Here is a 25,192-nt window from a genome sequence, read left to right on the forward strand (position 1 = left end):
CGGTGGCTTCTGCTAAAATCCTGCTCCAGGCTGGGTTTGAGCAAAGAAACACGTCAATAATTGGGGTGGGGGTGGCTGGGTGTGGACACTGCAAACAAATACATCAAACTATACAGTTATGTATGCTTTGGAAGCCAGATAGAAATGGAGGAAAGAGTAGAATCATACCCACAAAGGGTGGGGACGAGAACAGGTTAAAAAGGAAAAATTAAGAGATAAATAAAAGCATTCAGGACACAAAGGATAATGTAGAACAGTCAGGTTTTATTACTTTTAAGTAATAAAGAGCCTTTTCCTTGCTTTTTTTCTTTTTTCCCTTTTTTTCTTTTCTTTTTTCTTTTTTTACAACATACATTAAGTCGTGAATCAGATGTTAGGGGATGTGGAGATGGAAGGAAAATTGGTGACATCACAATATTTTTACAACTTTACAACAAATATAAATCTGAGTTTGTTGCATCTACCAGTGTCTAGCAAGGGTGGAAAGCAAAGGCACACTCGGGTTTATGGACCCTCCCCCCACAAACAGTGGGGGAAAAAAAATGGGGAGAAATACTTAAATGCAGAAGACCAGCTCAATACATGTGGGTATTTTAGGGTTAACACCAGAAGTGATGGGTTGTGGGGGTGTAGGAATGTGGATGTAAGTTTAGACACAGGTCTCCTTAACAGCTGAGGCAGTGATGCCTACAAACACTGGACAAGACAGCCGCTCACTTCAATGATGGGTGCTGCACTGCCAGTACTCTCGGGAGTCAAGCATGGGAAAGAAGTGGGCAGGGGGATACAGACCCATTGCCTTCCTAATTTCTGCATTTCTAGAGAAAATTCAAGGAAGAAAACAATATTTCAAGTTCTAGGAAATACTTCAGGGTTTCAGGAGACAGAGTTCACAGGATGTCAACATGGATTCCATTACAAAAGCCAAAAAAAAAAAAAAAAGTAAAAACAACCACCACAACCTACCCCTAAACAACAGCAAAACTGTAATGGACTTTTGGGACAAAGGGCTCTCGCCCACCCTCAGCTAAGTACTCAGGTCTGAAGGCAACCACACTGACTATGGAGGCTCCACTTTTTCACTATCCAACTCGAAACTATCATTGTCAGTGTTGTTTTGAATTCTTTTTAAAGGCAAAACTAAACCCAGAAGATCCAACTGGAAATAAAAACAGACAAAGAGACCACCAAATATACTGTTTAAAAGAACAACAACACTGCTCATGGTTTACAGTATGTGGACAGTTCCTTTGTTCATGTAAACAAAAGTCCCTTTTGTGTGCTTGAGCAAATGAAAACCAAAAGGAGAAAAACACACACCACCTCCCATCCCCTAAAAACATAATAACAGAATAAAAAATAAAATAAAAAATCCTTTGCCCCAGTCAACGTTTTTGCAGCATCCATTGTGGTCGGCCTTGTACTTGGAGTTACTCGTTAATCACAGCAGGGACCAGCCTGCCCGCATCTATTTCCATGTCATTTCTTTGTGTGCACTGCATGTGTGTGCTGTGCACATGGCTTGGAGACTCCTCCCAGGTGTCTGCCCAACCTCGCACCGCCTGCTCTCTAGCCAGTGGACACAGCAGAAAAGAGGAATGGGACGTTAGTCCCTTTTCTGCTAGCAAATAAGGATATCACCGTATTGAAATAATCTAAGGGAAGCAGGGAGCTCTTGAGCATGAAAGGGGATTTGCCACACCCACAACACTGGGGTCCATGCTTCGGAGCACAGCCAAAGGGTGGTTTGAGTTGGCACAACTAGAAGGCAGTGTGAATTGGAGGGTGTGGTGCTGCCCAGCGTTCTCAGGCTGTCGCATGACAACTATCACCACTGCATTCTTCCATCTGCTTGACACCAATCTTCCAGAGGGCTGGAAGGGGGGCGGAGGGTGGCGAAGAGAGGGTTAAATAAATATCTGCACTTATTTCAAAAGGGGAACAGGTGATCATAAAGACAGTTTACAAGTGTACACAACTCAAGGTGTAAGGCACAAATTTACATGTGGAAAACAGGCTATTCACAGATGTAACCCCACGAACACCCGTGTGATCAAATCATTAATTTATGCAAGGTAGCAGCCAGCATATTAGTTCACACCATTTGTGGATTTTGTTTGCTGTCTTACATGCAAGGTGAAATGAGATGGCGTATTGCAAGCTGGTGCCTTCACAGAAAGTCAGAACCATGGACAAAATCATGTTGGCACCAATGGGACATGATGTGCCATTCTAAAAGCTTCTCTCCTGATTGCTTTAGAAATTAGGATCTGGAAGGACTTTAACATGAATTAGTTTTTTTGCATGTTTATAGGCCAGAGACCTGACCAGCAAATGAACTGATAGATTTAAATAAATATTCCCCTCCTAACTTTTTCCTTTAGCTATAGACCAGACAGTCCAAACACAAAGCTCAGAATTCCAGCTCCAACTTATTTACTCAGTGAATTTATTGTAAAAATAAAGAAACTCAATTATTCCAGTTAATGGATTTCACGTTAAATAGTTTAACTTTCAATGGGCTTTCTGAAGAGCTGTTCATAGGATGATATTTGGAAGAGTCCTTTCCTTAAGGAAAAAAAAGGGTGAACAATAAATAAAGAGTTACTTGCGTTAACGGTCACGTTATTTCATTAAAAGAGAGGAGGAGCAGAAATCTATGACATAGTTGCCCAACATGGCATTTATCTGCTGTAACAGAAAGCTGTAACACTGGCGGGCATTTCACAGTATTTGCGCATAGTAAACTTCTGCCATTGTTAAAGTCTGAGTTAGAATTATCAATGAATTCTTTTTTTTTTTTTTTTTTTTTGTCTTTTAAAATTTTCTTGACTTTAAAAAATGTATTCGTGTTTTGCAGGTTGGAACGCAAACCCAGTGTGGCCACGTCCCGTGAAGTTATGGACAAAATGTTTCAGTTTTTGTTCACCTCTGTAAGTGTGTGTGTATGTGTTGTGTGCATGTGTGTGTGTATGGGGGATAGGGTAGGTATGTGCTTTTGGCTCATGTTTGTGATGATAACTGAAGTCTTTTGTGGGTCCGACCTGTTGTAGGGTGTGGGGGAAAGTGAAGGAAGAGAATGAAGGTGAGTCCCCGCCGTTGCAAACCTTCACCAAACCACGCGGCCCAATTTTCGTGAGTACCCCTGTGTCCCAGAGAGGAGGACCCAGCGTCCTCGGCTCGTCCTCGGCTCTGCTGCAGGCCTTCTTGGTCTGGTGGGTACTCGAGGCAGTTGAGAACCTTGCTGAGCTGAGCGGGCACCTCGCCTTGCCTGCTGGTTCGACACCTGACCCCCTCCCCCTGGGATTATGTACACGCATCATTGGGCTTCATGGACGTGGACAGGGGAGCAAAGGAAGGTTTGGGGGGTACGTCCGGCTTTAGCGAGGGCGTACGCTTCAGCCCCGACCTTGTCAGTGAGTTGTAGGCGTTGAGGCTGGGCTGCCTCGAGACAGTCACGGCCTGGCCAGATGGCTGGGAGCTGTGCACCTGGATGGAGTCCACCCTCTGCGGGGCGGGCGGCGGGTTGTCTCCCCTGCCAAAGCTCTGGTTTCTGGAGAGGTGAGAGGAATTGGAGGAGTTAGTATTGTTTCTTTTGAGAGTGGTGGCCTGGTGGCTTCTCGTGAGCGAGTTCGTGGGGTAGCTCCTCTTATAGTCAACCCCGTAGGAAGAGGAGTGGTGCATTTCCAGCCGCTTGCTTAGACCGGTCTGAGACAGGGAGGCTCCCGGGGGGCCCAGGGAGGCCTCCCGCTGTGGAACTTTGGGGGGCAGGCTGTCCAGGTTCTCCACAAGGTTCACCCCGTGGTTGGGACTCTTGCTGCTGAGATGTTCCTTGATGGTCTTATACTCCAGTGTGGCGGCCTGGTCCTCCAGCGCCATCTGGGCCACCTCGCTCATTTTGGGCTGGTCCACGTACTCATGCTGGTAGCCCTGCTGCGTGATGGGCAGGACCACCACGCTAGGGATGTGGCTGGGGGAGGCCCGCAGGGGCAGGTCCGTGGGAATCACAGGGGAGCCCATGGGGGGCATGTCCTTTGTGCAGGCATTGATGAGGTTCTGGTTCCTCTCCCACTCGCGGCTGCCGCGGCTGGGCTTCCGCTTCTGCTGCAGCGTTGGGGTGGACTCTGGGGTGGGGAGGGCCGTCAGGTCCAGGTGGTGCTGGTCTGCTTTAATGAGCATCTTGGCCGTGTTGCCGGGAGTGGCAAGCTTGCCGTTGTGCATGAGTGGCGTGAGGATGGCCTCCGGCTTTGGGTCTTTGGATTGAGTGTCCCCAAAGAGGCCGCTGAGTTTGGTGACGCTGCTCATGGAGCCCCGGCGCGAGTGGGTGAGCTCCTTCTCCTTGCGCTGCACCACGGCCACGTCTTTGCGCCGGTGATCACAGACGCAGTACACGGTGATGCCCGAGAAGACGGCCCCCATGACGAAAGCCAGGATGACTGCAATGGCCAAGAGGGTGACAGGAACCAGCTGGTCGTGGCCTTTGAGGTAACTTTCCCGAATCACGCCTGAAATAGACATCGCATATGGCGTTAAGAAATGAAAGCACACCCCGAGGCTTGTTTTTGCTTGGCATTCACCTTGTTAATTAATAACAGTAATAAGTGACAACAGCACCTCTGCACAACTTGTCTTCCAAGCTCAGCTTGCCAAACATTAACCAATTAATCCTCCCCAATCCCCTCGTGTGCAGTATGTAAATGGACTCCATTTGTAGCCTTCTTTGTTGTCTAAAAAAGTGCTGTTCAGGCGGGGCACGGTGGCTCACGCCTGTAATCCCAGCACTTTGGGAGGCCGAGGCGGGTGGATCATGAGGTCAGGAGTTCAAGACCAGCCTGGCCAAGATGGTGAAACCCCCTCTCTACTAAAAATACAAAAAAAAAAAAAAAAAAAAATAGCCGGGCTTGGTGGCAGGGGCTTGTAATCCTCGGTACTCCAGAGGCTGAGGTAGAGAATTGTTTGAACCTGGGAGGTGGAGGTTGCAGTGAGGGGAGATCGGGCCACTGCACTCCAGCCTGGGTGACAGAGCGAGACTCCGTTTCAAAAAAAGAAAAAAAGAAAAATGCTGTTCACTCTCTCCAGTACCTGCACTTTCTACTCTGCTTCACTCCAAGGAATATGGGAGGTTTTGCTTTCAAAAGTTATCTTTCTTTCCCTCTTTATGGCTTTTTAATCTTCCTTTCCTAGAATTGGGATAACCAAGTTATCCTGAGTCTGGAGGAAGAGGCAACAATTTCATGCATGTTAAACAAACAAATCACACACTCTAGGCTTCCAGTTGGGATCTTTTCCGACGACCCCCTGTGGCCACCAGAGCCTCTGTCTGGGGAAAAGTGTTTGCCTTTCAAGCAACTAGAGGAAAGAGTGTGTGTGTCATTTTTATTTACACTGAGAAAATATAGCTAAAGTTCACAGACTACGAATGTTTGTGCTGATTTTGCATCACCTCTCAAAAAAAAAAAAAAAAAAAAACAGTGCAAACTCAATTTCAGGTAAATATCCTGAATATTTGAATGAAGCTTTCTCACTGGAACTGAAAGAAGATTTAGAAATAAGACCATTTGGGGTCCTGTAGTGGGTTTGAGAAGTGTTAGGTCCCATTATTGCACATAGAGTTTGCTGTCACAGTGGGATTTTTCAGCAGAGCTAATCTCTTCAATTTAATAAAAATTATGTGACTACACCCATCCATAATCTTACACTACATTAACCAGGATTCACTGTTTCTGAAGGAAGGTGCTTTCGCTATTCCTGCTTAATCAGCCACCCAGCTGAGCGACTCTAATCAAATGCAAACACAGAAGCTTTTATTTTTTAATGCCAAGTGAGAATACACATCACAGTTGTCAGATCTTAAGTGCTTGATGCAGTTGCTAAAAAATAAAATCTCAAATACCTCAATTCCTGCCTCTGGAGAGTGAAAGAACACGAATACATTAGAGGCACTGCATGGGCTGAGGAAATGTAAACATTGTTCTTATTATGGAAATGATAGCAAGACAGAAAATGTACCTTCTCTGGTCTCGGGAGACACATTTTTCATCTACCAAATCAACTCTTTCTGGAATATGTTTAATGTATTTTACTGGCAGGTATCAGTGGCACAGAATTAGAATGAAAGGAAATAAAAATCTCTACCCCTTCCCAAACCCACAACATGCAACCTTAAACTTCTACTGAAATGTTGTCTTTGTCACAGCTGAGAACCTTGAAGCTTTGTCATGGGGGTTTTTCTGCTAAAATATTTTGATTTTTGAAGTGATGGTTTTAAAACCCAGAAACCTTAGCCTGAAAAGTACATTCTCTTTTTCTTTCCTTCCTAAGGGTCCTCCTCCCTTCAACTGTGACATCACAGTTGGTTGCTGTGGAAATGATTGTCCTGTGACAAAGGATTGTGACTTAAGTAGAAGCAGCAAATATCTCTTAAGAAATAAAGATTCTGTGATCCAACAAATACCCTTGGTAATAAAAGGCAGTCAAGGCAATTCACCATAAGGAAAGAGTGTACAAGACAGTAAGATATCAAATAATTTCCAAATGTGATGCTTTTCAAATATTTCCAGATTTATCTTCATCAGCTTTTATGGGGTAGAAACTGAGAAGCAAAAAACAGCCAGAAATTTGGCTGTAACTCACACCATTTATGTGTGAAGCTCCCCAAACAGTGGGGTGTCCTGCATTCAAATATATTTTAATACCTATTCACCAAGGAAATGTGCTAATGAAAATTTTCTTTCTTAAATTTGCATTTCCTTATTATGCTAAAATAGCTACTGATTTTTCTTCAATTTTGATTATGTATGGGGTTCTACCGAACACCAGTTTTAACCCCCTACATATAATTGCACAAAAATGTACACCTGTGGATAAAATGGGTTTTAATTTCTCTCATTGACTTGGTGATCTCAGTGCGAGTTTAACACAGGCTAGACCCCAGTAATGGGGTGGGGGTGTATTAGGTATTTTTTTTCATGGCAATGAGTATTTCATGAAATCCTTCCAGGCTACCAAATTTAGGGGGACTGGATATTCCCAATAAATGTGTATTATAATAGGAGGCTATTTACAATTGACTTTGGCATTCTACAATTTAAATTGCCCTCTCAGTTTAAAAGGAACGTGGAAAGAGTAAAGCTAGAGCAATTCATTGGTTTCACTGGGAAAATTGCAAATTTTTCACGTGTCCATTGCTTCTTAGCCTTACTTTTAGCTCCCAAATATCATTCTTCTTTCATGTCTGAAAGTCCTTGGCTATTTTGGACTCATGAAAGCTACTTATTCTTTCACTGGGAAGAACTCTTTTTTAGTGGATGATATTTGAGTTCAGGTTTTTGGTTGTTAACAAGTTAAGTAGGATCTGACCTTTCAGGAAAATGGTATCTCAGACAGATTTTTTTCCCCCTTCTCATTTTGTTATATAACGGGTGGCCTTAAAAACATTTTTGCATCTCTTCATCTATCCATGGGGAGGCAGAGGGCTTTCCTCATCTGCTTGTGTAAATTCAGAAACGTCCAAAGATGGAAACAGATCACAGAGTAAGTTGAAAGTGCAGTTGAAGAAGATAAGGTAAACGTTATTTTTGGAAATGCCTTTCAAACTTAAAGCTTTCTGCTTATATCATGAAAAAGGCCAAAGAAGCATTCACAGAAATGATCAAGTCAACTTTGTGGCATAGCCATTGTGAAGGCTTGGAAACAGCAGACTTGTCAGTGGTGGTGATAAAAGCAGCTAGAGAAGATCTCAGTGGGCTTGGAATTGCAGGCTCCCACTTACTGGCTGGGTGACCTTTTGGCAAGTGACTTAACATCTCTGGGCCTCAGTTTTTTTTATCTGTAGCATGAGATGAACACACCTAATCTTACTGCCTTACTGGGTAAGGCAGTAGGAATCAAAGGAAATAAAAAATAGGAAAAGAGCTTAAAAAAAATAGGAAAAGAGCTTAAAAAAAAAAGAGCTTAAAAAAAATAGGAAAGAGCTTAAATGCTGTAGTTTGCTGGACAAATCTAAAGCTCAAAAGAAGCCACAAAAGAGAAGTGGTGGGTTAGTGGCTTACAGAGGGCTTCCAAGTGATAGTCACAGCTGCTCCATTGGATTCCATTTGCTACTGGTCTCCCATGGGAGAGGAATAGACCTGTGCTTTCAGGTCCAAACTTCGTGCCTTCTAAATGTAGTCAAAAAGGTGATATGGGATTTCGAAGCAATATAAGGGAACACCTACTGTTTCAGGATGCCTATAGTTACTGAATTTTGAAATAATTAAAACAACAGAAGTGGAAAATGTTGGCAATTATAGTTGGATTCTCAGTGGAGTACAAATCCTGGGCAAGTACCACATTTTTTCTGCATTTATAACCCTTGCCATCCACAGAGCTCTTAGTTGGGTAACTCAATAAATGATGGCTGAATAAATGGGTTTTCAATACATTGTAGAGCTATTTTTAAATGAACTTCTAAACTTGGGAGGTCATCTTTAGAGTGACTATCACCCTTGCTTTTGAAGTCATGGAAATAAATTCTATCTCCAATCATACAAAAGAATTTTAATAGTAACATCTATCAGACAAATAAAAATAAATCTATAATGCTGCTCAGTATTTGCTCAAAACAGTAAGAAGAGAAACTATTTCAAAAATGAAATTAATTCTGGGAAAAATCCAAAAGAGTCGATGACGATAAATGGGTTATTTACAACAACAGAGTGCCCCAGTGGAACTGAATAATTAGAAAAAAAAAATGCATCTCTGCAAAGGGCAAAGGGCAACAGGCTAGAGCTGAGTATCCCTTGCTTCAGATGCTGCCTGGAAGCCCTGGGCAAGTGAAGGGCCCTTGGAGGGTGGTATATTCCCCTCCCCAGGTATCCTCCCACTGCAGAGAGAACAATCAGAGTTGGCTTCTCTACCCTAGGGTCTTGAAATTCCTTCCTCTGCCAACCCCTGCATCCTCTTCTGCTCTTACCAATTGAAAATAGGGCATTAGTAATGAAAACAGTATTTGAAAAATCCTTTGCATTGATTCATTAACCACCAGCTATTTCTCACCAGTCATAAGGTGCTAAATGGTTATTCTTTCCACCTTCCTATTGCAGGAAGCAAGGCACACCCTGGCTTAGAGATTTCTCTGAAATCATGTCTTAAATTGGCAGAACTGAGAAAGAATAGAATCTCCACTGTTTTGTTTTGTTTTTTTTCCCTGAGGTGAGAGTTTTCAGATGCTGGAGGGAGACCTCAGAGAGGCAATCTGAAGTTCTTTAGAGTCCAAAGCAATGAAAAGATTATGAAGGACCCTGCCCCCAGACCCTGCAACATGTGATTCAAAATAAGAACAATTGTAAACTGAAAACTAAGAGGAAGCCCAATACAATTCTGACTTTTCCTATGATGACCATGTAGATAAATTTTGAAATATCAAACACTACATTCCTTATTTAAAAAATGTTTTCTAGTAGTCCTGCTCATGGATACTACTCTGTGCAAAGGGAACCTAGCACCAGGCTCTGAGACAATTTGCTTTAGAAATGATGTTTTCCCCTAACTTAGGGTTGGGTTATGTCTTTATTATCACTCTCCTAGTATCACAAGGTTTTGGCTCCAAGCATCTTTGTGGCTGCCTTCAGCAAACATTTACCAAGCATTGCACTAGGTGTTGGGGAAGGACAATGATGAATGAGGCATAAACCAGCAGGGAAGAAGGCAGGTGGTTGCACACAACTCTGTCCAAAGTGTGGTTATGTCATGAGATACATCACTTCTGCTTCAACAGTGGGCAAAAGCTTTCCACTGGAGATGGCATTTGAGCTAAGCCTTAAAGAGGCACAGGATCTTAGCTGGAGTGGAGAGAACGACAAGAACTGAGGCTTGGAGGGAAGGAAAGGGAAGGCCGTAGTGAGTAATAGCAAATGGTCTAACTCCCTTCTAGTCTGTTAGGCTGTAGGAATGAGCCACCCTTCCATACTCAAGCTTGCTTCATGGCTCTCATACAGGCTGTTCTCTCTGCCTGGAATATCCCTACTCATTTTCCCACTCATCAGCCCCTGTCTTTAGGGCTCAGCTTAAATGGGGAAGCCTTCTCTGGCTCCTTAGGCCAGGTAAGTTCTTCCTTCTACAAGTGTCCCCAGAGCTCTGCATTCCCTTTATTCTAAAATCATCACTAGTATGATACTTGTTTTTCTCACCTAGACTGCTAAAACTCACCACTGAATCTTCAGGCAGAAAGGTGCTCAGTAAATATCTTTTAAATAAATAGTAAAGGAATGCATACATGAATGAGCACTTGCAGAGAAAATACAAGAGCAAGAGCTAGAAACACCATTTGGAAGGCTGTGGACAGCCTTGAATGATGAAAAAAGAGGTTTAGAAGATCTGCCACTCATAGAAGGAAAGTTCTTGGTTAATTTATCTGCAGTTTCTCTTGCCTGAGAAAGCTAACTTTCAGCTTGCTCTGTTCCACATTGAATGCATTATCGCAAAACTCTTGGCTTCAAAGACTCAGTATCATTGCATCAAAAGCACAGCTAGTCTACCTGCATTTATTATTACTGTTTTTAAAATTAAAACTCTCAATCTTACAGTATACTTATTCCCTGCACCTTACACAAACAGCTGGGAGATATTATCTGTCCTATCAAAATGTGAAGCAAACAGACAAGCAAAAATACGTAAAATGAATCACACCTATTAAGCTAAATACAAAGGAAGAGCTCTATTCACCCCCACCCCAATTACCACCCTAAGTGTGTAAGACCCAGGCAGCCAGTAACCTAACTCGAAATGGTTAAGTGTGCACTTTCCCCTCTCACCCCCTTTCACTGGACTGCCCGTTTCTGAGCTGCTGTGATATGATGGATGTGTCTGTCTCCATAGTGAAGTGATTAATAGGCATCTGTGTAAAGTGGACCCGGTGACCACAAAGACAACAAAGCCTCTCTGTGTCCTTTAGAGAAATATGCAAAGGCAAAAAGGAGGATGGACATTTCCTCCATCACTGAGCCAGAGAGGGTTTGTGTTGGGTCTGAGAGCTAAGAAAGATGGCAAAACACCAAGAAAAGCCCTGGAGTAGATCCCCTAAAAATAGATTCTTGATTCTGCTTTATAGTAAGACAAGCCTACAATTTCCTTGAAATCCTCATAACAACTTGAGTGAATGGAATCTAACAGCCCAATTTTTCTTGTTTGCAAATCTTACTGCAACAAAATTCCAGGCTCACGGTCCTGCAAGACAGTATAAATGAATGAACTAATCACTAGCCAAGCATCGCCCCACTAACCACACAGGGCCCGCTGTAATCCCTATTAAGAAGAGAAGAAAACAAACAAGGGAAAAACCCTAACTGGAGACAATTTATTCTCAAAGCCACATCCCAGCCAATCGAGATGACCACACTGAAAGTGAAATGGGAACTCTCTGTGGTTATCTGGGCAGGAAGCAGCCTTCTTCTTGTCTTACGGCATAATGTGAACCAGATGGCTTAGGAATAAACTGACATGCCAGCTGCCATGGAAATAGGCTTGGAGTTTATAACTTAAAGTTTCCTTTTCCTTTAATTTAAGTGTGTGTGTGTGTGTGTGTGTGTGTGTGTGTGTTTTCCCTGGCAGGCTACAGATTAGGTACCAGGAGGGGCCATGGTCTTCAAGATATATAAAGTTAATGACTGACCATGCCAAAGTGGAGGTAGTTTCCTGGCCTGGCTGTTTAATATTCTGAATTCAGAACTATTTTAAAACTCACATATTGAAATAATGCTTGGAGTGGTTGACTGTAGATGAACCCACTTCCACTTCCATCACCTTTAAAAGTGATGCATTTTTGGTTGGGATGTCATCACAGGAATAGAAGGGAGAATGAGCCTGGAATTCATTCGATTTCATTTTTTTAGAGAAGAAACAGCTTCATTTGTCCCTGTGTGCTGGGAACGCTCAGTTCACTGTTCCTCCACTGCTCCTACTGCTTTAGAAATGGCATTGCCAATGGGAGTGCTAAAGCCAGAGCACGGACTGATGTCTAGACTGAGAGTCATGATAAGATAATTTTTAAAAGCCATGCCCTGGAATGTTGGTTTGTGGTTTCATGTGTTAGAACTGTTACTGTCCCTGTAAAGGTAATGATTCTTTTACATTGGCAAAGTTTTAGCAGAGTCTGCAAGGCGTATTTTCCTGCTTTTTGAAGTTTTCTTTCATCAGCTTTCTTAAATAAGACTAGAAACACAACATCTAAGTGATTTCTAAAACCAGACAAAGCATTTCTATTTTCCAACTTCCTGGTCCCATCTTCTTCCTTTACTCTCTCACAAGGCATCAAAGCCACAAAATGGAGAAGTGGACCTCCTTAAAAAATTGTGAAATTTGGGCGAGTCTTTGCTTGGATTATTTGATTACTTGCTTTGATTTTTCTCTATAAAGCAAAGATAAAACAGATATGAAGAAACAGGTCTGTTTCAATGCTGCTAAATCTTCCAACTTGAATTTTCTAGAAATGTAGTTCTTGAGATCTGGGTTAAAGATGAGACTGGGTGTTACTGGTTAAGAACATAAACTTTGAGCTCATAAAGACCTGGGTTTGCATGTTGGCTCTACAAATAGCTAACTGTGTCACTTTGGGCATGTCACTCGGTCTCCAGGCCCCAGTAGTGTTGGCTATAAGATGAGCATTGTTGGAAAGATTAAATAGGTTGAATAAATGAACACAAAGCAGTTGGCATTGTGCAGAAAACGTGTTAATGCTCAATTAATAATGTAAGGACAGTGTTTCTAGAATGTTTGACAAGTTACCTGTCTTGTACAGGGTCCAAGATTAGACTATTTTAAGGCAACACTTTGGTAGGGTTCAACTGTGTTAGCCAAGAGTGGAAAAATAAGGATTTAAAACTACAACAAAACCTTGACTAGTGAACTTAATAAGACAGCCCATCAGCAACGTGGAAAATGTCCTGAATCAGTGCCACTCAGCATTAACATCACCTGGAACTAATTAGAGACAGAAATCCTCAAGTCCTACCCAAAGTTTCAGCATCAGAATCTCTGGGTTAGGCCCAGAAGCCAGGACTCCAGATGATTCTTAACTTCCCTAAAGCTTGAGACATGCTGTCCTGAAATAACATAAATAATATTCCAGAAAACACATCTAAGGTCTCATTGGATAAGTTCTTTACTGTGGTTATCATGCTCTGATAAAGAATAGAAATTGACCTTGTTTTATTGGAAAGACAATCAAATTCCTAACACTTTCCCTTGGTATCTGTCAAAAGCATGGCATATAGCTCAAAATACTGTGCTGCTACTCCTGCACAAGAATCAACCCAATTTGCTTGCACCAAAACTGCTGAAAAATGCTTGTGGTCTCTATTTGCTCTGGTATGAAGACTTGGAGGAGAATTTCTAATACTTCTCATCTCTGTAACTGTGGCCATCAGATAGTGGTTGGTACCACAGAGCTCACGTATGTCCTAGATTGGGTCAGCCCAGGCATAACTGGTTCTCAAGTGCAGAAGCAGCAGAATGCTTGATGGAGCCCACCATTGGATAGAGTGGCCTCCTTTAAAGGCCTGCATCTAATATCATCTCAAAACCCACTCCCTCAACTCAACTTACAGCTATTAAGCAATGTTTCAGAATGGTTTAGGGGATGCCAAAATCTTTACCTTCATCTCTTCATGACTAGACAAGAGAAAAGAAACTCACGAAGGTTCTTCTCCTTTATATTCCCGCGGTGAAAAGAGGGACTTGAGTTCACGTGTCATTCCCCAAAGTAAGGTCCTGCTTTATAATAATAAAAGATGCCCAGCACAACAGTTCACTCAGCAGAGCTCTGTGCTTACTGATCTGCTGAGTTGAACTGAATCTGCAAATCCATAGAATTACATAAGACATTTTAAGTTACATTAAATTTCTGCTGTGTGCTTTTAAATCATGGAGTGCAAGACCCATCAGCACTTAGGGTATATTTATTACCTTAACAAATGTCAGATGATTGTGTCCAGTGCTATCTATTATTTATGAATAACAAGAGGCTGTAAGACTGGAAATGACATGCTTTAATATGTCCAAAAGGTTAGGCATAATTCAGTTTGCTGCCCTATAAATTTCTCGACACCATTTTCCTTTTTAATAAAGCATTGTCAGTGGTTGACTATACTGAACTTCCATTATTTCTATACTGTTCATAATGACTGCCTCTGATTTCAGTAAAAAAAAGTAATTGCAGATATCTGTTTGAAAAGGACTGCATCCTTTTAAAAAATATGAAATTTAAAAATAATTGGAGTGGAAAAAATTTTATTACCCCATTAAAAATGAATCTCTTTACAAAGATAGTTGTCAGGCTGTAGACTTATAAGAGCTTAAGAAATATTAATTAAGGGTGACAAACCTTCACATTGCCTGTAATTGGCTTTCTGACACCAATTAAGATCCCGTCTACTGTGCACCCAGTATGTTTTAATATATCCACTACATTTCAGTAGTTTACTTCAGGGCGTTTCCACAATTTAAAGTGCTAAGAGATTTACATATGATGAGGTTCATATGGCTCCTTTCAGTCCCTAGAGCAGCCCATACACTTTGCAAGAGTTTATCTATTACTTGCATAACCTGTATCTCCCTGGATCCAACAAATGAACACACCTTTTTCATCCTCTGTCTTTCCAGGATAATGGCATGCGTGATGTAGTTAGTTAGTTTGAGCAAGCCCTACGTAGTTTGAGGCCATTCTCATGTATAATGTCAAGAAAAGAGAAGCTATTCTCAGGAAATTACCTGATTTCCACTGTTTTGCCCTCTGTGGACTAGTTTGTCTATGGAGCAGTGAAGTTTGCAAAGTAAAACTTCTAACAAGCCTTTTAAAAAAAAACTTGGTGAAACTAGGCTATCAGAAAGAAAGGTCTGAGACAAAGCGAATATTATTTTCCCACTTTTCCACATAATGCAAACTACAAATTGATTCTTCACAATTTTATTGTTAGGACAAAACACAATCTAGATGAACACAGTGCTGTTGAACCAATTAAAGAGCAAATTTTTAACTACTCCAGATGTTCTGTTAATAAGATCACACTTAACCTAGTCCCTGCAGTCCTTGAAAGTTCCATTAAGCTGTCAGAAAACTTTGTCATTGTATGTGTTTTTGTAGAAAAGATGGGAGAGAATGGAAAAAGAGACTGAGGGAAAAGGGTGGGGGTAAAGTGTCATGTCAAGTAGATGCAGCTTGAAAAAGTGGCTAGAGATTAAAGGTGAGAAGCACCTCTAGAAGGTGAATTGATTTTTTTAATACCCTAAGGTTTAAGTTGGCATTTTAAAAGCAAAAGTTCAAGCCTCCATAATCATAATTTAAGTCCTTCATTTTTTGAGAAAATGAATGTTAGGTTAAAAAAAAAAAGGTTAGTGGTATCCCTAGAAAAGAAAATTCAAATACTGGTGTGCAAATTCAGGCAGGCAGAGAGATGAAACAGTTTTCTACATGGCTGACATTTAACTTTTTTTTTCCTTCTACCCTTTCCACAATAATCTCATCAAGACCTTAGATAAATTCAGCAAGTTGTCAAAAGGATACAAAATTAATTATATCAAATCTACATCAATGCCCACACTACTGAAAGAACAATTACAGCTTCCCACTTGGGCTTCTCGGCTCTGGACCCTCTCCCCTTGCACACGTTCAAACATGGAAACCCACATCATCCATTTGAGAGCCCAGCACCTAACTTGCTCACAATATCATGTTCCTCAGTCCCTCAAAGAAAAGACGGAGACTACATATAGATTCCTTTTCTCGTAGGTGACCAAGAAATATTAATATAGTAAAAATAAACAGTGGCATCCTGGATTATATTATTAATTAAGCCACCGTGCTCTCAACTGAACCCCACTGTTTTAACTAAAGAGAGGAAGAAGCCCAAGTTTGGAGTTCAGCTTGCCTGGGGTTTTACCTAGGATAGAGCTAGATAGGCAAGAAGCATCTACCAGGAAAATGCCAGCGATGTGTAGTAACAGACACTTTAGATCCAAAATTGATGCAAAATTCCATTTCCCAAACTTATTGTGTACATGTAATTAATAACCTAATATGATTAAATGAACAATTTATGATATATGTATCACCTGTCAATCTTGCTATCTTTGTCTTTCCCCGCTTCTACCCTCCTGTGGTCCTTTTCTTCCCAGCATCTACCTTCCTATCCTCCACTGCCTGTTGCTAAAGCCAAAACTCCTTGGCATGGCATTTAAGGTTCCAGGCTATGATTTCAATCTCATTTCCCATTCCAGTCCTCCATACGCTTTAGTCACCACACACTCCTTGCCTCTTTATTATTACACTCTGTAATTTCACAGTGTGGTATCTTGGTCATGGACTTTATTCAGCTTGGAATGCCCTTCTTCCTGTGAAATCTAACTTTTCCTTCAAGATTTTGCAAGGTCTTTCCTGTGTCCCCCACTTGGAATTAGTTGTGCCACCCCTTAGACTCCCTTAGTACTCTCCCTCCCCCTCTTTCCTTGACTTCCCTTCCTGTTAGACTTCACTCTGCCCCAGCATTTAGATCACCTTTGGGTATCCCTCACTAAACTGTAAGCTGTCTGAATGCCAGGTTTATGTGAAATTCAAATTAGTATCTTCTGTAACACTCAGCACAAGGTTTACATATAGCACATGTTTGTTCAATTTCTGTTGAATGCAGGAAAAAAGAAATAAAGGAAAGGTTGCTGTCTTGCCTTTCTTTGAGATGAGATTGTCAGCATTATTAAACTATTATTTTTTAGTGCTTTCGGAATTCCAGTTCTTCCCCTCCAAAGCCATGAAAATGATTAAAAAAAAAAAAAAAAAAAAGGAGGGCAGCCATATAATTTAGGAAGGAAAAAGGAATACATATGGTTAACCTAACAGTTGTTAAAATTTTGAGGTTAAGTAAAACATAAAAGAACCAATAGTTTTAACCATGCTCCTCTTTAAGAACAATTTGATTTCTGAGCCTTCCTTACTTGAAAGTAGCATTTGAAAGCCTGTTTTCGATAATAATCTTTAAATTACTCTTTATCACATTTCAAACACATATATAATATTTCATAGACATTCTCTGAACTTAAGTATGCTAAGAATATTTTTCGTGGAATAAGATTTTTTCTTAAACATATCAGAATATGGATTATTCTAGATTTATAAGAGTTAAAGGCCAAATGTAATATATAAATTAGATCTTATATATTCACTGAGTAAGTTATCAGTAACATCTTCTATAGAATTGTGAGGTAGCAAAAAGTTTAAGTACTCTCAGTTAATTCGGATAAACAAAAATGTTTTAGTTAAAAGTATGTCTTATGCAATATTTGGGGTATATTTACACTAACAATTGTTTAGTTTTGTTTCGATATTAAAAATATTATTCAGGTGTATCTGCAATTCAAATAAACTGAGTATCCTGTATTTTGTCTAGCAACCCTACTCTTCTTCTCCCAGTGTGCTTTAAATGACTCCCACAAATATTCTTTAAACCCACCCAAACTTTCAGAGATTAAAATTGTTAATCTCTTTTTTTTTTTTTTTAAATTTTGAGACAAAGTCTCCCTCTGTCACCCAGGTTGGAATGCAGTGGCACGATCTCGGCTGACTGCAACCTCCACCCCCCTGGTTCGAGTAATTCCCCTGCCTCAGCTTCCCAAGTAGCTGAGATTACAGGCAGTTTAGAGTAATAAAAATGATGCTAAATCTTTACTCTCTAAAAATTAAACTGTTTAATCTCTAAAAGTTTAGAGTAATAAAAATTATGATAAATCTTTATGGGGCATGTATAGCACAATTTATAAATAAAAAAATACTGATGAACTAAATATTAAGAATTGAATTGTATTTTTCATAGTCAGCAACAATACTAGCTTATGTACCAAATTTCTAACAAACTTTGAAGGATGCCTTTCCTCTAACCTTCAAAATCAGAAATAAGTGATCTGTAATTCAAAAGAGTTTTTGGAAACGTCACAATCAATTCTCTAACTCTTCGCGTTCCTTGCCTCTGACCATGCACGTTCTACCTGACTCAGTTAATTTTCCATTGTTGAGTGGAAGTGAAAACCCTTACCCTCTCATTATTAGTACTCCCCAAGACAGGAGCCCTTTTTCTAAAGTCTCCTTGAAACTGCCTTGCTCTACTCTCACATTTAAAAATGACTGCAATAGGATCATTTTTACTAATAAAAGGAATGTAAATTAGTATGAGTTTTTTTTTTTTTCTTGAAATAAAGCTTAGGCTTAAAAAAAAATAAAAGCCTGAGTTTGCCAACACTCCCACAAAAATTTTAAATATGAGTCCTTTACCAAACATCCATCACTTTCCTCGTCTTCCTTGTCAAGTAATGTGTTATTGCTACAATATTGGTACTGAGGGAAAGAACTGAGGGAAAGGAGCTGAAAAACTGTTTCACAGTTCTATGTCCTTGATGTGTTCAGCCAAGTTGTCTTTACTTGTCTAATATATTTTTTTAAAGTCTGTGGTGTGTGGTTTTGGCATTTCACAAAGAGAATGTTGCTCATAAAGGGCTTTTGGTGTGCTTTTGTGTCTACCTGTGCTCCATCTGTCTGGTGTTTGATATTTCTTGGACAGGAACTTTGTCTGTATCTAATACAGCCTCTTACTCTTTATTGGCATCCAAATTGCACCACAGAGCCAGTGATAAATTCTGCTTGAGACACTCAGAAAATGTTTTTGTTACGGTAATATTACTGAAGAAATGGCAGAGAAAATTAAGCCCAAGTTTTAGAGTCAGGAAAAGAGGAGAGGCCTATTTTTCTTCCTTTGTTACTGTCATCAGGAATAATTTTCTCTGTCCATAAAATCACTTACATATGACTTGATAGGAGCCAAAAAATTACCTTCTGTGTTGGGAGAACCAGGGTGCTTTAAAATCCCAAATCCATTAGCTTTTAAGCATTGGAGAGTGTTAAAATGTAAGAGTAACCAGGGAGTAGGATCTATGATTAACTATACTCACCTAAAATGAGATTTCTCAGTCTGTTAAAAAAGACAGCTGACACTGAAGGCTTGGAACTTAGAATAGGTAAAGCTTGAACGGGGGAAAAGGAGAAGGGTCAAGGGTAGGCTGTTGCCAGGCCGGGCAACACTGTGTAGCACAAGAGTCCTTATGGATATCAGCAAAATAGATGAAAAGTGGAAAGGCTAAATAAACATCAACTTTCCCTAGGCTACAATTTCAGTAATAACTAGCGGCAGACCACACTAGGGTGCCTGCTGCTGGTGTGGAGAAAAGACTTGCCAGATGCTTAACAAGCCTAGAGTGGCTAATTTCTTATTAGTCTAAATCCATGTTACTTTAAATTTCTATTTCATGAAACTTTCCACCCCCAAACACAAAGCTCAGTAGGTAGCAAAGAAATCAGAAGGGCACTGGATTGTATAATTACAACACTTGGAGTGACGCATGTATTCACTTGGTTTTGCAAGCCCAGCCAGGAGAGGGCATAGTGGTCATCAAACCTCATTCTTCCAAATGTCAGAGCAAAGTTCTTGGTAATAGTTTAATCTTCACTGGACTCCTTCAATTGCTACAGTACATAGTCACCTCAACTTTGGTCATTCAACTACCAATACTACAATTTTAGTCATAACAATGAATCTCACCTACCATATTATTTATTTAGTATTTTTATATCCCTCATAACTCCTGCATTATTTACTTAATATTCTATTTAAATTACCTATCAAATGTATTTCAAAGGGAAACTTGATATCATTATCACAAATGAAAAAAAAAAGTGTCACTTTTCAAAGATAAAATGTAACCAGAAAAATAAAAATTAACTTAAAGCAAAACAATGTTAATTCCAGCTAGATCCAGCTGGAAGACAAAGTCCCAGTGTAAACCCTATTCTCTCTTTGTCAAAAAGAGATAGTAGCAAGTTTAGGGAGTTGTTAATGAGAAAACACCAAACTGAGACTTTTCCTTTCACATAATCAAGAAGATAACGCAGAAGACTGAAAGAGCAATGAAAAGGGCATAAATTTCCACCACATGACTCAACAGTCTTGAAGGCCTTCACGTCCCTGCCACCTAAATCATCCCGTGTAAGGTGCTGCTCATCTCCCTCGGAGGCAATACTGCCGTAGGCTACTGCACATTTAAAGAATAAATAATTAACTATAAAGAGAATTATTGATAACCTCTGATTTATAAAATTCCATTTAGGATTGTGAGATGTGGACAATACTAATCATCTTTATAGATCTTATGAATCTTACTGGAATATTATTTCCCAAACTAAAAACTGCTTATACAAATAGCTTGTATATTAAAATATATTCAACATTTGCTATCCATTTTAGCTTATTCACTTAATCTCTAATTTAAACTCTGTTTCTGTAATATATCTTATTCTTGTCTTTAATGCACATATTTTCTGGACTAAATGTAATAATGTGATAATATCTCACTTTAAAGATTTCCCAAAAGATAGAAGCATACTACAACTCTGGCATTTCTTATTAAATGGGAACTGCTCTATATTTACTATTTTGTCTGTTTTCTGAGAGCTCACAAGAACTCTTTATTATAAAATAAAGTCTGAAGTAGGGGATTTTTATTCTATTCAGGATATTTTCCTGTGTCCTCATAGCAGTGGTCAGCATTTACATTTTATATGTATGCTACACAGCTCTCTTGGCTGCTCTGGACTTACATACCTCGTAGACTTCTTGGAAATCAGCTTTAAAGTATTGTTACTTTTGGTAAGGAATAAGAGGCACAAGAGTGGCTATTTGTTCTCAGTATTGTTTAACCTAAAAAAGAAAGCTCTTATTTCTTTTGCCGTGGGAAGTGGTGATGGAGAATAAGCCAGATCTAAAAATAAACTGGATTTTCTTTCTTATTTATATGTGATTAGAGCCCCTTTGTAACTACCCATTACGACCTCAGTAGTTATAGGAGGAATAAATAATATGTATTTTTTAATGTGGCAAAATCAAGAAAGAAGTAGTCAGGGCTGCATCTCATTTATCAACTTGGTGATTAAAGGGCTCGCTCTAGAGGCTCCAGACATCTAGGGAACAAGAGATAAAACAGAGCAGTTGGCTGTGTTTTTACTAATGAATCCAGGGCTTGAAAGATATCAGGCAATTTTAAAGAAAAGCAGCAAGGACAAGAGACATTAGACAAGGCCAGTAGGGTAATGAAGGGCAAGGCCTGTTATTGAGAGAGAAAATTACTTCATTTTCTATGATAATGCTTTTCCGCGTGCTGTGCAGGTCTCTTCTCACGCGTTGTTAGTATGACTGTATATACATACAGCATCAGAATGCTACTCACAGTGTAGAAGGAAAGAGCCTTGGAACATTCCACAGAGGGGCAGAGGGTTTGGGTCTGTTATTTTGAAAGGGGGAGGCTAAGAACAATGGTAGCAGAAGGGGGTTAGGCTGCAAGGTGAGGAAGGGTGTTTCGACAGAATGTGAGGGACACACAGGATTAAATCAAGACGAAAGACATAGCAAGGAAAAGAAAGAAAAACGCAGCAAACATACTCTGGAAATGGAGAATTGTTTGGAGGATGAAGTGGACAAAGAATGGGACCAGCTCACTGGCAGTCAGCATATCTGCAGAATAGAGCCATGGGCATGCCTTGCTCACTGGCCTTTTTACCAGTGGCCAAAATAAAACGGGCAACGGACACTTGACTCCTCAGCGAGCTGGTCAGCGGGCACATTTTCTGCTTAGTGAGGAAATGTGATGGATTTTAGAAACAATTCCAGAGTATATTTAGCTCCTAAAGCTGGGGCACACACATGTCACATTCTCATGAGACAATCGACCCAGTAGAAAGAGCACCCATCACAGGCCCTTAGAAAACCCATGAAACTCTTGCATCCCGGGAGATGCTGCATACACGGATGTGACATCATTAAGGCACCGACATCAGGGAATGAAAAGAAGCGAGGGCATTACAGATTGGTTCAAGTTAAGGGACGCCATGATGAGTCAGAAAAGGAACAAGACTTTTCCAACGGAGTAACGCCATCACTAAGTCATACCACACAGTGCTTGGCAAAACGAAACAAAAGTTGAAAATAAATCATGAACATTAAACAAAAAACAATTTGGAGCAAAATGGAAATTAAAATCATAAAAACTATGATAAAAGGAACATTAAGCTACATCTTTTCTTTAAAATTTCTGCACAACAACTCATTGGCATTGCCCCATCAAACATACAACCAATCATAAAAAACAAACTCAAATTTGACAGGGCAAGGCAAGGAGTTACTAGCACAAGAACAGTGATCATGTTAAACACCCATGCAATCACCTCTGCCACCATTGTTTGACAATATGTAGACTGCTTCCAGCTTTGTCAATATAATAAGACCCAAGAGAATGAACAATGCCGAATTTTAAAATGATCTGTCAAAGTGTTAATTGGACTCTTTGAGAACCTCCATTCCTTGGGGGGAGTTAATGATTAGAGAAAATTCACGCTCCCCCTCTCAGTGAAGTGAAAAGAAAATTACTGCAACCAACAGCTAGATATTTAGTTGGCATATTTAATGCTTTATTGGAAAGGCTGTTTGTTTTATTTTGTTTCAGAAAAATTGCAGTGGGCAAAAACAAGTGATTTCTACCAAGTTTTCTCTTCTTGAGAATACAGTCAGGACTAGCACATCTGAGTTCAGGAGCCAACCATAACAAATAATGGCATATGCTAAGGCTTGTAATCTGTCGGGACAGTTTCTCTTCTACCTGGAGCTTTCTTGGGATGGAAACAGCAGGGAATCCCTCAAACTGAAAGAAGGTGATGAGACAAAAGCAGCTTAAAAAAAAAAAAAAAAAAAGATTTGGCTGGGAGCAGCAGCTCAAGCCTGTAATCCCAGCACTTTGGGAAGCCAAGGTGGGCGGATCACCTGAGGTCAGGAGTTCAAGACCAGCCTGGCCAACATGGCAAAACCCTGTCACTAATAAAAAAAAATACAAAAATTAGCCGGGCGTGGTGGCGGGCACCTATAATCCCAGCTACTTGGGAAGCTGAGGCAGGGAGAATCTCTTGAACTTGGGAGGCAGAGGTTGCAGTGGGCTGAGATCGTACCACTGCACTCCAGCGTGGGCAACAGAGTGAGACTCCATCTCAAAAAAAAAAAAAAAAAAAAAAAGATTTGAGTCAGGGCTTATTACTAAGGGGAAGTCTAGAGAAGAAAATAAAATCAGTTAAGAGGACACACTCAAGAACAAGACAAAAGGGGCTCCATCTTTATATTTTGACTTGGCAAACAGAGCAGCAGAGTGCCCAGCACTCTCAGGAGATGAGAAGCAAAAAAGCAGATGTGTAGCCTGAGAGTCTGACCAGAAAGCGTTGTCTAAAAGTGAAGATGGAGATATGTATGCAGAACACTCTAGGGGAGGGTGCGATAACGACTGTCTTCCAAGGGTCACGGTGGCTGCTCTGCCCTTGAAACTCAAACTCCCGCTTGGATGAAACTCTTGAAAACATATAGAAGTAAACAATTCTGAATGGGGGGAAACAGCTCAGCAACATAACTGGGCTTTTCAGTCTCTGATTTACAAGACTGTTTTTTGGACAAGTAAAGGCCTCTTTGGTTGCAGCTGCAACTAAAGTAGGATGTGTTACCAGAAGCAGCAAATGGCAAGAAAAGAGATGACATTTCCTGTCTGCAGCTAAGCAAAGAAAGCAAAGGAGAATTTAGGACAGTTCACAGTAGAGTCCCTTTCATTTAGTGTGGCTTCCTTTCCGTTTTAAATGCATAGCAATTCTGCTTGATTAAATAACATATTTTTGTCTTAGCTACTATCCTCTAAGGGCAATTACAGTACGTCTGAGGAACATGGCTCTATTCAAATTCAGCACCATGCAACAGTGAGAGATGCTACCAGCCAGAAAAGACTTTGTCCTGCTATTCCTCAATTCACTGATTAACAGGGCCTTTACTTCAATTGCATTCACTTGCCAAAGCCCGAACTGCATTCCATCACATTATGGTGGGAAAAGAGGGTCCAAAAATCACAGAATGAGACTAAGAAGAGTGGCAAGGGATGTCAGAAGCCAGATCTGCTTTGGGCCAAGCCACACCTTTTTTGGGTAGAGGAAGCTCAGAGGACATATTATTTGTTTTGTGTGGTTTTTCCTTGGTCAGAGAATAATTTAGGATCAAGCTTCACATAGAGGATGGGGTTGCAGTCTTTTTCGAGAAACTTTCAATCATAGCGCATTAGAGGTTCCTTAAATGCTGCCAAAATTCAGCTGGAAGCAGTTACACAGTCCTCCCCACTTTTCCCTCCCTCTCCCCCGAGAGGAAGAGGCATTTCCAAGGCCTTACCCTTCTTGTCTTGGTGATTATGGGAAGACACTGCCCCCAAAGGGTCTGTGCTGTCAGGTGAGTCAAGCAGATGCTTCCAGTCCAGCATTCCTCCCCTAGACTCATACCCCTCTTGAGCCGTCGAATCTGATGTGGTTGTGCTGGGCAAGAGGGAACTGGAATGCCCTGTTTTCATCACAAATACAGTTAGGAAAACATCACCGGAGAGACCCACATTCCCTTTGCGCAGAGGCCTGGAGGTGGGACACCCAAGCTGGCTGTAAGACTGAGAGGAGACGGCCCTAGAAATGACACGGCTTAGTGGTGGTGGGGGTGGTGGTGTGGGGTGTGTTCAGCAGAAAGCCCCTTGAACTTGTAGTTAGAAAATGAAAGGCCAGATCCTATCTCTGACACTTGCTAGGTGGGCCTCGGGGAATCACTTAACCTCTTCCTGTGCACCCAGTGGGGATAAAGATGCCTCTCGGTGTTGGGAGGATAGTGACATAATGGTGAAAGCATCTTGCACAGTGTCTGACACATAGGTGCTCAAGAAAGGCCAGTGTCCTTCTTTGATATTCCCATGGCAGCACTAAACACAGAAAGTGTCCACTCTGGGAATCCCGTTTGTGACCGATGGGGCAGGTTTCTGGTAGTGGGTAAGTCTTGTCCCTATCACAAGTAACTCAGTTACTCTGCACCCTTCCTGTGGAGGTTCTACAGTGTGTCTAGTCTTCAGGTTCAACTCAACTTCACAGGCATTCCTCTTTCTGGGAGTAGTTACTGGTTTCCAAAGGGATCTATTCCCACTGTCTTTTCATTGGAATGGAGGCTTCAACGGCTACACGCTATTACGGCTGTCCCTTTTGTGTCTTATTTCAATAGATGGTTTCCGTTTTTGAGGCTGC

The 25,192-nt window shown here is 40.8% G+C and overlaps 1 protein-coding gene and 1 pseudogene across 2 annotated transcripts in view; both read right to left on the reverse strand.

The window, feature by feature from the left end:
- Nucleotides 1-244: 244 nt before the first annotated feature.
- LOC129036862 (uncharacterized) lies at nucleotides 245-1,820 on the reverse strand (annotated as a pseudogene).
- SEMA6A (semaphorin 6A) overlaps nucleotides 245-25,192 on the reverse strand; it is a 130,590-nt gene continuing 105,642 nt past the window's right edge. Inside the window, exons 18-19 of one of the 2 annotated variants that reach the window (XM_054488502.2) lie at nucleotides 24,309-24,473; nucleotides 245-4,505 (exon numbers count right to left, since the gene is read on the reverse strand). In XM_054488502.2, the coding sequence (XP_054344477.1) occupies nucleotides 3,307-4,505; nucleotides 24,309-24,473 (1,364 nt within the window). In that variant the 3' untranslated portion in view covers nucleotides 245-3,306. The remainder of the gene's footprint in view (nucleotides 4,506-24,308; nucleotides 24,474-25,192) is intronic. The other variant, XM_054488503.2, reaches the window with a different exon arrangement.

This window comes from Pongo pygmaeus, chromosome 4 (genome assembly GCF_028885625.2).
Source record: "Pongo pygmaeus isolate AG05252 chromosome 4, NHGRI_mPonPyg2-v2.0_pri, whole genome shotgun sequence".
NCBI classification, from domain to species: Eukaryota; Metazoa; Chordata; class Mammalia; order Primates; family Hominidae; genus Pongo; species Pongo pygmaeus.